The sequence below is a fragment of the Diabrotica virgifera genome, chromosome 1 (assembly GCF_917563875.1).
Source record: "Diabrotica virgifera virgifera chromosome 1, PGI_DIABVI_V3a".
Taxonomy (NCBI): domain Eukaryota; kingdom Metazoa; phylum Arthropoda; class Insecta; order Coleoptera; family Chrysomelidae; genus Diabrotica; species Diabrotica virgifera.
In genome coordinates this window covers 316,122,641-316,140,300 of record NC_065443.1, presented here as the reverse complement: position 1 = coordinate 316,140,300, position 17,660 = coordinate 316,122,641, and the positions used below count along the sequence as shown (strand labels likewise).

Genomic DNA, 17,660 nt, shown 5'->3' with positions numbered 1-17,660 from the left:
CCGTATAAGCTATCATCATGTTCAGTTTAGTTCCACCAGGGCCATAATCGAGTTGAGTTTAGTTTTGGTTCCTTTAGGGCCATCGTCATGGAGAAGAGTTCTCCCAGGGCCATCATCGAGTTAAGTTGAGTTTTGGTTCCCTTAGGGCCATCGGCATGGAGTAGAGTTCAATTGAGTGTAAAGGAATGTAGTTTTCCAGTTTCCCAGCCGGCTAGGTTAATTCCAGCCCGGCGATGGTGATGGTGTATCGTGAACCCCGGCGATTTTCCCGCTGTTTCTAAGCAAATCGTCGTTATCATTTTATACCAATTTTGGTATCCACTAATTTCATTTAAGCAGTCAGAATAAGAAGTAGGAGAGAAGAGTTTCAATTTTCTCATTGCTATGTTTAACAGTGCAATTAAAACATGTAGTATGCTCACATATTTTATTTTGGTCAAAGTTAATGAACTTTCAATAATCATGTTCGAGTCTAACTAAATAATTTTATTCAAGTAAAAGTAAAATTTGATCCAGTTTAACGAACTTTTAAACTATTTATCTTCAAGTGAAAGCTGAATTTTTCTATAATAATGTTTGTTTAATGTACTGTTTGCTGTAATTAACGACAGTGAAGTAAGTGTTTCGCGAGTGCAATAGCGCCTTGGACTTTCGAATCAAGCTACGAGGAAGAAGCCAGGACACTAATTGTTAAGGTATAATTTTTATATTTGTAAAACTGTTCGTTTCATCTTTGATTAATTGGTAATCTGGTCTCTAATTATAACAGAGAGATCAGAGATTAATTTTTTTGTTTTTAATAAATAATGTTTGATTTTCAACATATAATTTATTTTCTTTCCTTCTCTCTTGAATCGTAAGAACGATAAAACATTGACTAAGTATATAATTTTGAGTGTAAAGTAAAGGAGGTAAGTTACATTATAACATTTTGTATATTATGTATATCATTTTATTTGACTATGTTTCTTTGTTTTATTTTAATTTATCTTTCTTTGTTTTATTTCTATTTTTTTTTGTATAAAGTTTGGTTTCCCTTAGGTAACCAATGGCGCCCAATATTTTATTTTTTGTATTTTTCTTTATTTTTTATTTCACATCCTTATTTCGATTTTTCTATCTTTCTAATTTTTATAAGCTAATAAGAATATATCATAACATCTATTAAAGAATCCACTCCCTAAAATCTCTGAGACAGTAGCAACCGAGGTACTTAATAACTTATGTAGCACGAATTTTGTCCAATTCTTAATTAGTCATGTTTCATAAAACAACAGGGGCTATCTTTTGTCTTACATTAAAATGGCCCCATATGACTTCCATTCTTTGTCGTGTTTCATAAAATGGCTTCCATGCGTGGGGCTGTTTCATAAACTTAATTGCGCTACACTTTAACGAATGTGTTAGATTTTTTCAATTTTTTTTTTGATTTTTTGCTTTTTGTTTGATTTTTTTATAATATTTTTAATTTTAGTCACTCGTACCTAAAGAAAAGCGTTTCTAAAAAATCTTTTTTTTTTTCATATTTTTTTTATTTTTTACTTTTTAGTCTTACACTTTTCAAACATGAAAAGTAGTCGGAATCGGCAAAAAATTTGAAACTTTATTGTTTATTAATGAAGCATAAAGTAAACAATTAACGTAAAAAGTGAAATTATGTATTGTTCATATCATTAGCTATACAATCCGTAAAAGTTTCAAGTTTTTACATTGTAAAAAACAAGAGAATTTAGGCGTTTTCCATTAAAATCGTTTTTTTTTATTTAAACAATTAATAAACATGAAAATTTTTTTTATTGACTATTCGTGTATTGTTCCCGCGAATGCATATGTCTGCAAATTTTCATTCATTTGCATTGAAGAAAAGGCAGTCAAATTAACGTCTAAAGATTTGACGCAAACTATTGAACTAAATAAAAGCGTTTAAAAACAGTAGGTATTTTAATGTTTTCTACACTAAAATTAAAAAAAAAATGGTTTTGAAAGAAAATAACTTATTGTAATAAAATTTTTGAGTCCGTTCTATTAAAACATTATTTTTCCATTGATATTTTATGATAAAATATACAAATCTATTTAAATAAATACCAAATCACTGTATAATCACCAAAAGTTAGCTCAGGCATATTTTTACGTTCTGCAGAAGCAATACACCAAGTTTCAGACAAATCGGAGGTCCAAAAGTTTTTGTCTGACTGATTTGACATGGAATGTACCGTAATAATTTCACTACAAATTTTTAAAAATACATTTTTTCGTTTTTTGCCTCTCCAGTAAAATCGCTAAAAATAAGTTACAACCTTGTTCAATGGTGGTGTCAAATTTAAGTCTTTCTTCCATTTTTTTGCTTCCTTTCATTTTCATTCAAATTCCCATAATAGGTATGGAAAAATTATTTTATAATTAATTAATTTAGAAAAATATTAATCTTATACAAATGTTAAAATCGATTTTAAATATTTTAAATAACAACAACTTTCTAATTTGTAAGAATAATTTCTTTCTAATATTTGGATAAGGCTAATATTTTTTGATAACTTATGATAAACTTAATGAGAATGTAATAGTCTAGACTTTAACAATAGGTATACAAACAAATTTGGTCCCAAGGAGAGATTTTCGTTCAGTAATTTCTATAATTGTCAATCCAGGGTGTACAAAAAGTTAATGTAACTACAATTATAAATAAATAAATAGTTTATTTACCGTTATACCAATTACAATAATTACAATCATTAAATAATTCATATCATATTAACAGTTTTAGAACTCAATAATAATTACATACAATTTACACAAGACAAATAGAATAAATACATAAATGACAGTTTACAGTGACAGCCTACATTGTATTTAAAAAAGATTTTTTTCAGCTTTTTTCGAAAACTATTTAGAGAGCTAGAAAAAAAGTCTACATCTAAACCATTTCCAGATTGACACATTCGTCTTATAGGTCTATTTAGACAATAGTTTGTTTGTTGGAATTCTAAGTGAAAAACGTCTTTAGATCTTGTGCACCTTTGAGGAACCCTAAGACCTATTCTCTTCAAAATTTGAGGCGAATCTATCATTCTGTTTACAATCTTGAAAAGAAAAACCAAATCTAGCATTAAACGACGATTTTCTAATGTTGGTATATTAAGTAATTTTAAAATGTCACAATACACTATATCTTCTGAATAAATCCCTAATTTATAGTCTACAAAGCTTTATGCTAAAACTTTTTGTGTAATTTGTTTTTTTTAGGTGGAAGCGAACATGTTTTAACTGAGCTTCAAGTCGATATTTTGAAGCAGAACATGGTGAAGATAAAAGAAACAATATCTAAATTGGCAACCGATCACCGAGATTTACATAGTACAGTTTCGAAAGTAGGAAAAGCAATCGATCGCAATTTCACAGCAGATTTCGCTGCTACTAGTCGCGAAGAGATGTTCAACAATCCCGATAAAATTAACCTTATTAATAAAGTTATTTGTCAACATTTTTACAGGTATGTACTTATATCGCACCTCCTCTGAAACAGTGTCATAAGTCAAAAAATCAAAGTATCGAGAAAACGGGTCTAGGACGTTTCATCGCCGCCGTTTAGATGCCGCCAGTTCGATGCCGATGCCGGCCGATTCATCGCCAGTCAATTAATCGCTATCTGATATATTTCCGAATTTTCGACAGTTACAATTATTAGTTATTTTTAGTATTAATTAGGAATTCTAGGAAATGCGAGATATGATTGCGATGAAATGGACTGGCGATGAACCGGCGGCATCGAAACGGCCGGCGATGAACCGGCGGTATCGAAACGTCCCATTCCGGAGAAAACGATGTTTAAAGTTTGTGCTAGAACTTTTTAATTATTTGAAATTCAAAAACTATTTAATTTTTTAATTCAAAAACTATTAAAATTAGTATAATAACTATTTTAGTCAGTTACAAAGGTTTCTGAAGCTCTACAAAATAGTGTATTAATTCTGCTAAAAATATTTAAAAACAAGAATGTGTGTGTACTTTGTACGCACGTAAGAAGTTATACTTCTACTACATATTATCTGATTTTTAAGACAATACCAAAAATTTAAAAAAATAAAAGAATAAAACGCACACAAACACATTGAAAAATGCCACAAAGAAAAAATGATTTCTGAACGATAATAATTGTTGGCAAACATTTTAAATACGCATTTTCTGAAAAAAAATTATATAACAAATATACTTACAATCATAACATGCATAAAAAAATAAAAAAATAAAACTTGCATCGGGAATTGAACCCGTGAATTTCGTGGCGCTTTGATTCGTAATCGAAGCGTAGACTCACTCGTCCAATCCCACATTATTTATCATGTGGAAAAATACGGTAACTGAACGTTTTACTGTTTGACAGTTGTTTTGAAAATTAAATTATGTAGTTTAAATTTTGTGGAAGAAAATATAAAAATATAACAAAACAGTAAGAAAACAATATATTAGATGAAAATTGGTAGAACTTTTGTTGGTAATCAAATTAAGTATGTAAATCAAAGCATTACATACCTACTAGATAAATAAATCTACGCCAAAAAATCATAATTTAAAAATAAAAATCGAACCTAATTTGGGATTTCTCTCTAAAATCCGCATTCTTGAGAAAATAAATGTATGTATTTCAACCTAATCCAAATGTATAATTACAATATGATTATAATAAAAACTACTTACCAAATTAGAATGAGTTTTCCTTGTCCAAAATAGTCCAAAAGTCCAAAAATATAGGTACATATATGAAAACTATTTAAAAAGGCAGTATAACTATTAACTAACTTTTGTTTGTTGTTTCTTTTCACACAAATTTTAAAACGCAACAACCATAAATAATCTAACTACAGCTGTGCCACAGCCGCCATATTGAATAATTTTTGACATGTCATTTGAACATCCAATCAGAACAAAGTTATAATGCGCATGCGCCCGGTCGCTAGGTTTTACCATATAAAAATTCACCCTCTATCGCCGGTAAAGAAGTATAACTTAAAAAAAATTTTTTTGAGTTCTGACACCATACAGATAAAATATCGAAAAATTTACGAAATATTGTTCATCAAAAGTGGCTCTTGCAGTACAGAATATAATATCATGATTATTATCTGGTTAACAATAGTGTCATCTAACGACAAATACTTGAACTACCTATAAACGTATCACTTTTTGAGATAATATTTTGTAGTGTTATTAAACTGTTGGTGCAATAAAACCGTTTTTATTTTTTTTGAGTTGTGACACTATTGAGCGGAGGTGCGATATGCGAAGTGAAAGACAATTTATGTTTTATTTCGATTTAGAGCCGATGCAAAATCAGTTTATTAATTTCAATTTATTTACAAGGACACCACACATATCTTATGGAAAATATAATAAAATTTACATTCAAATGCAATCAAACTTACATAAATAAACTGCGCGTCATAGAAAACGGGCACTCTAAAAACTGGGTAATTTTTGATGTCGCGTATCTCTTTAACCTGTTGTCCTATTTAAGTGATTTTTTGAATATGTTATAGCCCTATTCGTTGTCAATATCCCTGTAATAATATTTTTGCAAAGCAGGTAAATTTTCATTGTATACCGGGTGTACGAATCAAACTGTGTTTTTTTTTCAAAGTGCGCAACACCCTGTGGAATATTCTAGCATTTATAAAATACTGAAATTAAAACCCAACTATAGCCTTAGGTTTTCTTAACATTCTGTTTTTTTATTCATTCGCTTATGTTGGATAATACAAAAGTTATGTACTTTAACAACTAGGCATGCTCTTTATCAGTACAGGGTGTTTCTAAAGAAGTACGACAAACTTTAAGGGGTAATTCTACATGAAAACATAATTACCGGTTGCTTTATAAACACATGTCCGCAAATGCTTCGTTTCCGACATACAGGATGTTGAATTTTTTCTTACAAACTGACGATTTATTTATTGCTCTAAAACCGGTTGAGATATGCAAATGAAATTTGGTGGGTTTTAAGAAGTAATTTTTGAAAATTTTTTAACATACAATTAAGAATTTTTTATTCACCATTGGCGTGCATACGAATAATATGATCGGTCATATTACCTGTATGCGCTCCAATAGTGAATATAAAATTCTTAGTTGAATGTCAAAAAATTCGCAATAACCATCTCTTAAAACCTACCAAATTTCATTTGCATATCTTAACCGGTTTTAAAGCAATAAATAAATCATCAGTTTGTAAGAAAAAATTTAACATCCCGTATCTCGGAAACGAAGCTTTTGCGGATATATGATTATAAAGCAAACTGTCATTATTTTTAATGCAGAATTGCCCCTTAAAGTTTGTCGAACTTATTTAGTCCCTAAAACCCTTTAGACTTATAACACCCTGTACTGACGAAGAACATGGCTAGTTGTTAAAGTACATAACTTTTGTATTATCCAACATAAGCGAATGAATCAAAAAACATAATGTTAAGAAAACCTGAGGCTATAGTTGGGTTTTAATTTCAGTATTTTACAAATGCTAGAATATTCCACAGGGTGTTGCGAACTTTGAGAAAAAAACACAGTTTGATTCGTACACCCGGTATACAATGAAAATTTACCTGTTTAGCAAAAATATTATTACAGAGATATTGACAAAGAATAGGGCTATAACATATTCAAAAAATCATTTAAATCGGACAACAAGTTTAGGAGATACGCGACATCAAAAATGACCCATATTTTAGGGTGCCCGTTTTCTATGACGCGCAGTTTAGATCAGACAGCTGTTTCTGTTTAAAACTTCACCAGTGTAGCTGCTTGCCCGTCTCTGAATCAAAACGAAACGAGATTGTCTTTTTAAGAGGAATTTCAAAAATATATTGAAATCCACCAATAGCACGCTGCCGCGACATCTATTAAAGAAAATAGGAAAGTCCCAGATACAGAATCCATTATTAAGTATAATAATAGATACTAATTTAAATCTGAAACTTTCGTTATTAGGATCCCTTTCTGTTAACATCCTAAATCTCTGCCTTTTACAATTTATAAGGCATAGAGATGACGAATATAGAAAGCGAAAAGGATTCTACAATATGCAGTCACATTCTGCTTTCATTCGTCTAGGAAAATGTTGGACTAGTGGGGTTTCAAGTAGAGGGGTTAGAATGTCACATATGACACTTTCAAATACTTTGGAGATAGCACTGAGTATACTGATGGGACGATACTTGATTACACAGGTTTTGTCACCAGATTTAAAGATGGGTTTTAGAAAGCTCTCTTTCCAGTAGTCAGGGAACATTTCGGTTTTAAGGGAGAGCTCGAAAATGTGATACAAAGGTCTTCAAATTGCACTGAGTGTACTGATGGGACCATAGTTGGTTACACAGGTTTTGCACCAGATTTAAAGATGGGCTTTAAATGTGGTACAAAGGTCTGGAAATATTAAAGTAGTATTTTTTTAAGAAGAAAGTAGGTAGTCCATCTGGTCCAGGCCCTTTGTTAACATCTAAAGAGGAGAGTTTACTAAACTATTTACTAACCTGAATATTTTTAGACAAGGCATGCACGATGTAGCTGACCAACTCGCCCAGGAAAGCTCCATTACGCCAGAGACGCACGAGAAAGAACCCTTCACCGAAATCAATCACATCTTGGAAAGATTAAAGATGAAAGATTTGGAGCCGGCTCTGGCGTGGGCGACGGTACACCACGAAAATTTGGAGGCTCAAAATTCCTCTTTAGAGTTCATGCTGCACAGATTGAAGTATATTGAAATTCTACGTAAAGGTCCGGTATACCAGACAGATGCGATTTGCTATGCTAGGTTACATTTCAGTAAATTCATGTATCGACATGAAAAAGGTAAGTCTTTTTCTATTATATTTATAACAATTAGGCATATTCTGTAACTACAAATCGAATTCAAATGAGCAGGGGCGTCATTTGATAGGGTCAGGGGGGCATTTGCCCCCCCTGACCCTGAAAATGACTGAAATTTACAAAAAATAGATCAGTTTTGTATTATGTTTGCATATATAATGTATTGTTTATATAATGCTTGCCTCCCCCCCTATCAAAATTTGTAGGAAATGGTATGTACTCTGGGCTAATTAGCAAAATACAAGAAAAAGTTATTTACTAGCCATTTTATTGCTGGAATCGAATCTTATGATTGTATATCTTAATAATATAGGTATGCAAAGTCCGCAGATAGTGTGCTACTTTGTTTATAAACAAAATGACGCCCGAAAATCGTGTTTTGTGAAAAACACGTATACGTATACGTTAAAAAAATGCATTTTCTCGGCTTCTCATGGAGCAATTTTTTCCATTATTTTTTTGTTCCCAAGTAACTCGAGTAGAGCCATCTAACTAACGCATTATTAAATGTCAAAATTGCTTTTGTTTTGTTATAATAGATTAATTTATTTATAAGAAAAGAAAACTACATATTTTTTCCAGTTGTAGACTTTTTTTAGATAAACTTATTACAAGTGTACCTTTTAACATTAAAAACACAAATAATCTCATTTGAAAGCTGTGTAATTATTTAAACAATCTTTATTTAAACAAATTTAAAAAATGTTTATAATAAATAAATTAATTTATTATAAAAAAAAAATTAAATAAATAAAAAAAAGTATAATAAATTATAAAAAAATAAAAAAGAGAAAAAAAAAATTAAAAACACAAAGAGGGTGTAAACCTCCGCGGGGTTGATCCGGGTTGAAGCCTTATCGCTGTGTAAAAAAAAACATATATTTATTAGCATTTAGTATTAGTATTTAGTATTAGCATGTAGTTTTTTTTTTGTCGATTTAATTATTTGTAAATTAATTTAAGTTGGTTAGGGCCATGAATGAGGAGTATACCTACTGGTCAATTAAATGTTTCCACTTCTACATATGTATGTATGTATGTGCGTGCATAAGTATTATATGTGCGCACATGTACCTAATGTATTATGTAATGCAATGTATTATATTTGGAATATTGTAGCAAACAGTAATTTATTATCTATCGTGGCTGAATGGATCAAGTAATCCAAAGCCAATAAGGAAGAAAAAAAAAAAAACAAAACAAAAGCAAATCTGACATTTAATAATGCGTTAGTTAGATGGCTCTACTCGAGTTACTTGGGAACAAAAAATAATGAAGAAAATTGCTCCATGGGAAGCCGAGAAAATGCATTTTTTAACGTATACCGATTTTGAACATTGAGATTACATTTTCTTCAACCTAAATTTTGATTGGAATTTTGCTATTTTTGGCAATTTTTACTCGTAATATCGATAGTTTTTATTATAATAATATATGTTATGACTATTTTACAGATATGAAAATTGGTGAGGAGGAAGAGGACAAAAATAAAAAGGTGATGGTTCAAAAATTATGATACTACTGTTATATCTTTGCCATAAATGCCGGTCAACTTTGACTGGTTGTATCTCAGGAACCGCTCATCACAATTAAAAGTTTTTTCTTTTAAAAGAAGCGTCCTGCCGCTTTTTTTCCAATACCGTTTTCATGACTTAATTTAATTTAATATTTCCCGAGATATTCTATTTGTTTATAAGCCATAAAATTGTTTATAATTTTAAAATATTCTTGAGGCCGCTTAAAAAGTTCAATTTCAATTCTGTAAAGTACATTACATAGGTACAGTGTCTTTTGATACAAAAATTATATTTATTCTTATGTATCGTAATTATTGTGGTTACCATAGCGAGCGTAATTTTTTAATTAACAATTCAATTGTTGCTAAACTGTTTATTCAATTTCCATCGGCTTCTGGAATTATAATCTATACGGAAAGAGCTTTTATATTACCAAGTTATTTAATTGTTGTTTGTATACTTGCAAATTATTCATTCAGTTAATAAATGTGATAATTTTTTTACTAACTATGTATTCAGTGATTGTAATAAATTATATTTACAACAAAAACCAATACTCAATCGAGAAAAGAGGAAAAGTGTGAAAGTGATTTTTAAATAATATCGTGTTACTATGGAACGCTTACAATTTTGAACATCTTTAACAACAAAATACTGATCACTGAATATATATTATCCTGATGTATTCTCTGCTTGGATCTTCCACAAATAATACACAATAAATAACTTTTTATTAAGTTCACGTCTCAAATCAATTATTTATCAAATACACTATATATCAATATTATTTAATCAACAACTCAAAATATTCCCGATGCCATGTCATTAAAATTGTCACTGATTGTCACTGTCTAACTGACAATATGCTGACAATATTCTATTCGACTAAGTGCGTTGTATGACAAAGATAGATTTGGAAAATATTACCACCGACATTGTGTTCGTTTTTTTTTCGAATCCTGAGAAAACTAATAAGTATTTTTGAAAAATTTGAACGCTGAATGAAAGACTAAATTATTACCGAGGGCCGAAAGTCCATTAGAATAAATAAAAAGTTTATTTTGAAGGAGACATTTGAAATTAAAAATCACACTAAATTTTCTCTTAGTTTTTCACCCCTGTAACTTATTAAAATAAACATTATAGAAGTACCTCGACACCGTAAAGTACAAGAGGACGGCTTAAGTAAGTACATTATAGAAGTTCTCAGTGACTTTCGGCCCTCGCTAATAACGTAATCTTTAATTCTGCGATTAAATTTTTCAAAAATACCATACCTATAGTTTTCTCAGGATTCGAAAAAAAAACAAATCCCCATTTGAATAGCATTGCAGCCGAAAATACGTACCCATCCTCTTAAACAGATTGCTCACAAATTAAACATCTTGGACAACTACAATGATACAGATTTATTTGCTACATTAAATATGCCACCCATTTCTATGCATTATAAGAAGAGAGATCTTATTACTTTTTACAATATTCAGCATGGAAGCGCTACTGCTTCTTCTTGGCTCAATAAAATGAATATACATGTTCCATCTAGACCTACCAGATCTGTAGCTAGTTTCCATTACCCTATACATCGCACTAACTATGTATTTCACAACTTCATTTCAAGAACTGCCAGAGTAGCCAATCAATATGATAACATAGATTTTTTTGCAACCTTTGGCTCATTCTTGCGTCAGGTTTTGTGTACTCTTGGCTTGAGTAATAGATATACAGTCGGAAAAATGAAAGAATACCCATGCGTCATCGATGATATGCATACGAATCAAGTCAAAAATTTCTAGTCTAAGCCAAGTTCATACTGAAAATAAATGAATGTGACTACTACCCCACCGTACGATTTTTCGCTGCGTAAGAATGTGTCAAAAAATGTTCGTGATGTTATTCTTTTTCTGATAATATATATTTATTGGTGATAAATGTGTTACTATTATTATCGTAATTAATTATTTGATAATAATAATAATTCTTGGTAGAAGTAGAAATCAAGGCTGCATTTTCTATGTCTGTACGTACGTAAGTTGCTATACCGTAGGCTCTGTCGTAGGTAGCACCCAGTAGATCATAGCCGGGGATTTTTCCTCTTGAATTCAATTGAAATTCGTTTTCTGTATGCGTTTCTTGTAATGCGACCAGATCAATATCGTTATCTTTTAATAGTTTGTGTAGAATTTGACATTTGGCTCTACTTATACCTTCTATATTTAATTATATTTTATTGTGATCTTTATTTTTATACAAAAACTGTGATAGAGCCATACGCTCAATAAATAAAATAAATTTGATAATAGATTAATAATACAAAATAATGAGTAAGCAAATACATATAGTATTATGAATTTCTTCATGTTAAAGTTGCCAGTGGACGGAAATAGCAACAGGAATTAAAAAAATGTTTATGTCAGCTGCATTAAGTGATTTAAAATGAAAGTAAACTTAATGAATTCAGATCATTAGGTATCCAGATCATTTTCTAGACATTATCTGCAAATAAATATACATTCGTAAAAATATACTAATCTGCAATTTCATAATTGAAAAGTCAGAGTAATATGTACACGTTTGGCGAACTCATAGACAGAAGTTAACTTCTTCTTCTTCTTGTAGTTTCATGGCCTCCACCTCTTAGGTACTTGGCCAGTCCTCGTATTTAGACTAACTGGAAGGGAATCCTCTTTTCAAAGGGTCTGGATTTTTCCATATTCCCTTCTTTAAATTCATTGTGATATGATTTTCAAATAACTATTTTTATTTTATATTTTAATTTGAAATATTGTTAAAAATTGATTGATCTTTCTTAAGGTTTGGTCATTAATATTATGTAAGAGATTTTGTATTGAAATAGGGGTTGGACTTCCTATATTAACTAGTTCCTGATACAGGTCAAATTGATTTGTTTTGTTAATTGGGCATTCAAGTAACATATGAGTTATACTTCCTATCTGTCCACATTCACAAAAAGGAGTATCACTACAATTAATTTTAAACAAATGGTCTGGTGTGTGACAATGGCCCGTTCGCATTCTAATAATAGATGTTAAGTGCCTTCGATCCACAAATGTGAATTTGTGGAACCAAGGGTTTATAGAAAAATCACTTTGGCATTGTTGATACCATTTCCCTTTAGTTTTAAACTGCTTTGTCCATTCAACTTTAAACTCGTTTACAATTTTTTGTTTAATAAAAGGCAAAAAGTCAAATTTATCTATTTTAATGTCTGCAGGAACATTTAAAGTCTTGCCTATATTTGCCAATTTATCAGCCTCTGTATTCCCCTTTACTCCAGTATGGCCTGGAATCCAAGCTAAGATTATATTAAATCCTGCTTCCATTGACTCAATAATAAGTCTTTTAGTTAGGTTTACAATATGGTTGTTTGTCCCCCAGGTGGTGTTATGTAATTTTTGGATAGCACTTTTAGCATCTGAAAAAATTATTGCTTCTTTAATATTTTTTTCAATACAAACAGATACTGCCTTGTTAATTGCAATAATTTCTGCAGTGCATATTTGAGTGTGCTCATGTAATCTGGATGCATAGTTATAATTGATTGAAGGTATGTGTACCCCAAAACCTACTGTCCTCGACTCGGGATCTAAAGAACCGTCTGTAAATACCCATGTATAATTTCCATATGAAGCTGAAAATTCATTAAGAAATTCCTGATGAGTATAGATTTCCATTTTTTTGTGGGTTGAGAAAATTGTCTGAAATGTTCCCGTAAGATAATTCAGTTCGATCTGAAAGCAGGATTTAATATTCTCTTTATATAGATTAATGAGGTATTTGTCAAAATTATTTTTGATTTCAATCAAATATGGTGGCTCTTGTGATTTCCAAAATCCTATTTTATAATTTACTTTGGTTCCCAACTCTGACAGGATTTCGTTCAGTGGATTTTTCAGATCAGTTAGGATTTTCAGATAGAACTTAGCGCACAGTATTTTCCTTCTTGCATCTAATGAAATTTCTCCACTTTCTGCTAGCAAAGCATTAGTGGGGGTAGATCTCATACAGCCCGTGATGATTCGTAAAGCTTTAAACTGAATTTTATCTAATATTAAGAGTGGGGACTTACTACAGGGTTTTAATATTGCACATGAATAATCCAAATGGGGTCTTACGATTCCTTTATAAATTAATGAGACTGTATGGGGGTTTGCTCCCCACCAGGTTCCACATATTGCCCTCATTATATTCAAACCTTTTTGAGCTTGTGTTTCGATACGTTTAATATTTTCAATCCAGTTAAGTCGATTATTGAATATTGTCCCTAAATATTTAATTGATTCTCTAATAGGAATTATCTCTCCCTCTATTTTTAACGGAATATTATTGATGATGTTTTTCTTTTTGTTAAAGATTACTGCAGAGGATTTACCATGGGACAAGGGTAGTTTATTTTCTGTTAACCATTGAGTTATGTGAGTAAGACATATATTAGTTAATCTTATAAGATTATTTATATCTTCACCAACTGTTATGAGGGCTAGATCATCTGCATATTGAATTAGCCTGAAATTAGACAGAAGTTAACCATACTGACAGATGAGTACTTACAAATTTTATTATTCTTCTTCTTTTTCTTCTTCTTTTTGTATAGACATGACTCTGTCTGTTTTTTCAATGTGCCTCTAGTAAGTTGTCGTTCCATCGTTTTCGTGGTCTTCCCACTGATCGTCTTCCTATTGGGGAACTGTCTCTCGCTGTCCTGACTACCCTATTTGTTGTCATTACAAATTTTATTGACGTATTTAAATAAAATAAATATTTACCAAACTAAAAATACAATATACTATCAAAATAGCTCTTAAAAGAACTGAGTTTATTCAAGTAAATACGACTGATTATTAAAATTTATAAACTCTACCGAACCTAACCAAATTTCACTGTCAAAGTGACAGAAATCGAATCTGTCAGATTATAGTTGACCAGCACGGTTACTCGAATAGTAGTTTATACAATCATTATCTCTACTGAAGTTGAATGTTTTTCTAAGAATGACATTAGAAGTACAGAAATAGTCAAGTGTGAGTTTAAATTTTCTACTAAATTAATATAACTACGTTGAACAGTTGTATCGCCGTCTCACTCTGTCAATTATAAATATGTAACTGCGTAAGTCTTGGATAACGTTTTTGGTTAGTAGACAACACTTAATAATATATCTTTCTCGTTTGTTATTTATAGAAAAAGGCAGCAAATCTAAAATGTGTGCTTGATATGATCGTTCATGGGTATTCTTTCATTTTTCCGACTGTAGATAACTTTTTGTATTGCATTGTATAATAATACAGATTAACTTTTTGTATTGTAACCGTAGATATAGTCAGTGTTATGAATTTATCGGTTAACATTAATTGTAATTGGGCTTGCCCGTTGATAAATAAAATACAATAAACAATGTGAGTTACAGAATGCCAATCCAAACACGAAAATGATGCGATAGATATCAAACATTCCGATTTTCGGGTAATTACGATTCGACTTGCCCATTTCTATTCGATTTTGTTAAAAGTTACAGAATAGGGCTGAATATGTATAATAATAAAAATACCTTTTAGAAATCCAAACGTTGATGGGGATGCTTCTGTATGTCCCCAACGGAATAAATAGTTCACCATATAGTTGCCTTTTAGACCAAGAACTGTGGATAGAAATCTGCGAGTTGTTTCTGCGCGAAGCTTGCCAGCTTCTCGGCGTATGCGTCAACAGTCCTCTGACCACTTGCATCAACGCCGGCTGCACTGCCATTCCCGCTTTGCTCAATATTAAACAGGTTATGATGCAGCGACAGGTTACTGGCATCTGGAACGGTAAAGACGAATTACCGGTAAGTGTATAAACCGAACTAATGTTTAACGTCTTAGGCATGGCCATCTTTATTTGAACAACCCGTCGTATTAGATGTGGCAACACTGTGTGTAGCTGCCAGATAGAGGTCCTATTTATAAATATAAAGGACTACAGTCCGTACAATGTAGATACCGTTGCTCGGCATCCGTGTCTTACCACGTGACGTCACATGATACCAACACGAAATATTTAAGTGGTAGGTCTGTTCCATTTTAGAATCGTTTAGCCGAGTACATATCAATTACAGCCACTAGACATATGTTACGCGTAGAAATAATATTCGAAGATTTCTATTAATGTAAATTTAAAGAAACATACCCTTGTTTTATTTATTTTAACTAATAATTAGTTTCACTTGTATAGGTAGAATATAAAGCGTTTTTATAAAGCACACTTGTTGGGATTACACTCTAACTGAATTCGAACAAAGAAGACATTATGGCATAAATTGGTAACTCTTATTTGACAGTTGCTGTATTGTTACTTCAGATTTGTTATTATTATTTACTATAACTATAAGTATTTGCTTTATTATATTTATTGTTTTGTTATTTACTTTAATGTAAGATTATTACTGAATTCTCGTTTTCTTTTTCGATTTTTTTTATTTACATTGAATATTAATTTGTTTTGTTGTATAATCCACTTCGTCAATAAATATGTGATATATTTGATATAAAATGGATTCAGGATTTTTTATACTTTGGTAACAATGTCAACTTAGATCTCTGACGTAGGTAATGACGTGTAACGGTATTTATACTGTACGGACTGTACATAAGTATTTCTATTAATTTTTTTATATACAATTTTCATGAATGGTTCAATGTCCACTTCACCATTAGTTTCTTGACACATTTTTTAAATGTTTGAAATGAGAAATGTTTAATTTAATTTTACGGTACTTGCAGAATATGAATTGAAAAGTTCCTTTATCCTAATTATTTTTTCTGATTCATAAATTTGTCTTAAACTAACATACTAATTGCCACCTGATTATTATTGTACATTGGACCTTAATGTTGCCTAACAATATAGCTCCGTTCAATTATTTTAATCTGTTTGTCCTTTAGGGTTAAACATGACCAACTGATTGAAGCATTAGAAAAAAGAAGATTAGACCTCAGAGATATTAGAATAATTTCAAACTTATACCATGTCCAAAAAGCAGTAGTGAGAATAGAAGATATAACATCAGAAGAAATAGAAATACAAAGAGGTGTTCGACAAGGATGTATACTTTCAGCGATATTATTTAATATATGTATACTCGGAAGATATATTAACTAAGGCAATGTATGAATAAAACGTAGGCATTAGAATTAATGGCGTGATCATAAATAACCTAAGATACGCTGATGATACAGTTTTTTTAGCCGAATCGCATGAATACCTACAGGTACTGCTTAATAAAGTGGTCGCGGTAGGTGAAGAATATGGACTATGGCTTAACATAAGCAAGACGAATTATATATGATAATAACAAAGACAACTCACGACATTCGTGATATATATGACAGAATCAGCCTATTGAAAGAGTCTTAGAATTTAAATACCTAGGTACAACCATTAATGAAAACAATGACAGCTCTCAATAATTAATAAGTTAATAAAACAAGTACGGTACAATCTATACAGTCTAAACCATGATAGTGTAAAGCTATTGTATAAAAAACGTTTAGACGAAAAATTAGAAAGTGGTAGTTTTGAAAATACCGAAGAACACTACGAACACATCAAAAAGTCCATTCATTTGGCAGCAGAAGAAGCACTGGGGAAATTTGACGAAAACCATAAAGGAATAAAACCGTACTGGTGGGATGAAGAAGTAGAAAAGGAAATTACAGATAAACGTCGGAAATACCAAACCTTCCTATCAACAAAAACAGACAACGATAAAATAATTTACAAAGAAGCCCAAGCCAAAGTAAGAAAGAAGATAACTCAAAAAAAGAACGAATCATGAGAAAAGAACTGCCAAAAAATCAATACTTACATAGGAGGTAGAAGAAGTAGAGAGATTTGGAGATTAATTAAAAATATGAGAACTAATAAGAAAAAAGACGTTATATTTTCCTTTTCATGAGCATTTTTCAGTGCGTAACAAATGATAGGAAAAAGGGTAAGTCCGTGATAATACACATTTATGACATTTATTCTAACATGACATTTTAGTTAAATCTGACAGTTGTCACATTTTATTTTCAATTTGGAATAAAAACAAATCAAATGTGTTTCTTGCATTTATAAAATGGTATTTTCTTTGATTTGTATAGTCTTATAAATTATACAGATTATATTTGTAATATTATTATCTAATTAAAAAAAATATTTTTTTTATTATGACGCCATCTATAGACAACTAGAATAACTAGAATAAATGTTATAAATTTCACCGACGAAATGTAATCA

At 30.8% G+C, this 17,660-nt stretch overlaps 2 protein-coding genes across 2 annotated transcripts in view; one reads left to right on the top strand and one right to left on the bottom strand.

Annotated features, from left to right (window-relative positions):
- The window catches only part of LOC126879253 (cuticle protein 6-like), a 189,263-nt gene that overhangs the window by 42,541 nt on the left and 129,062 nt on the right, over positions 1-17,660 (bottom strand). The window lies entirely within an intron of this gene.
- The window catches only part of LOC126879255 (E3 ubiquitin-protein ligase RMND5A), a 41,534-nt gene that overhangs the window by 12,395 nt on the left and 11,479 nt on the right, over positions 1-17,660 (top strand). Inside the window, exons 2-4 of the mRNA XM_050642325.1 lie at positions 3,247-3,493; positions 7,538-7,845; positions 14,957-15,225. Coding sequence (XP_050498282.1) covers positions 3,247-3,493; positions 7,538-7,845; positions 14,957-15,225 — 824 coding nt within the window. The remainder of the gene's footprint in view (positions 1-3,246; positions 3,494-7,537; positions 7,846-14,956; positions 15,226-17,660) is intronic.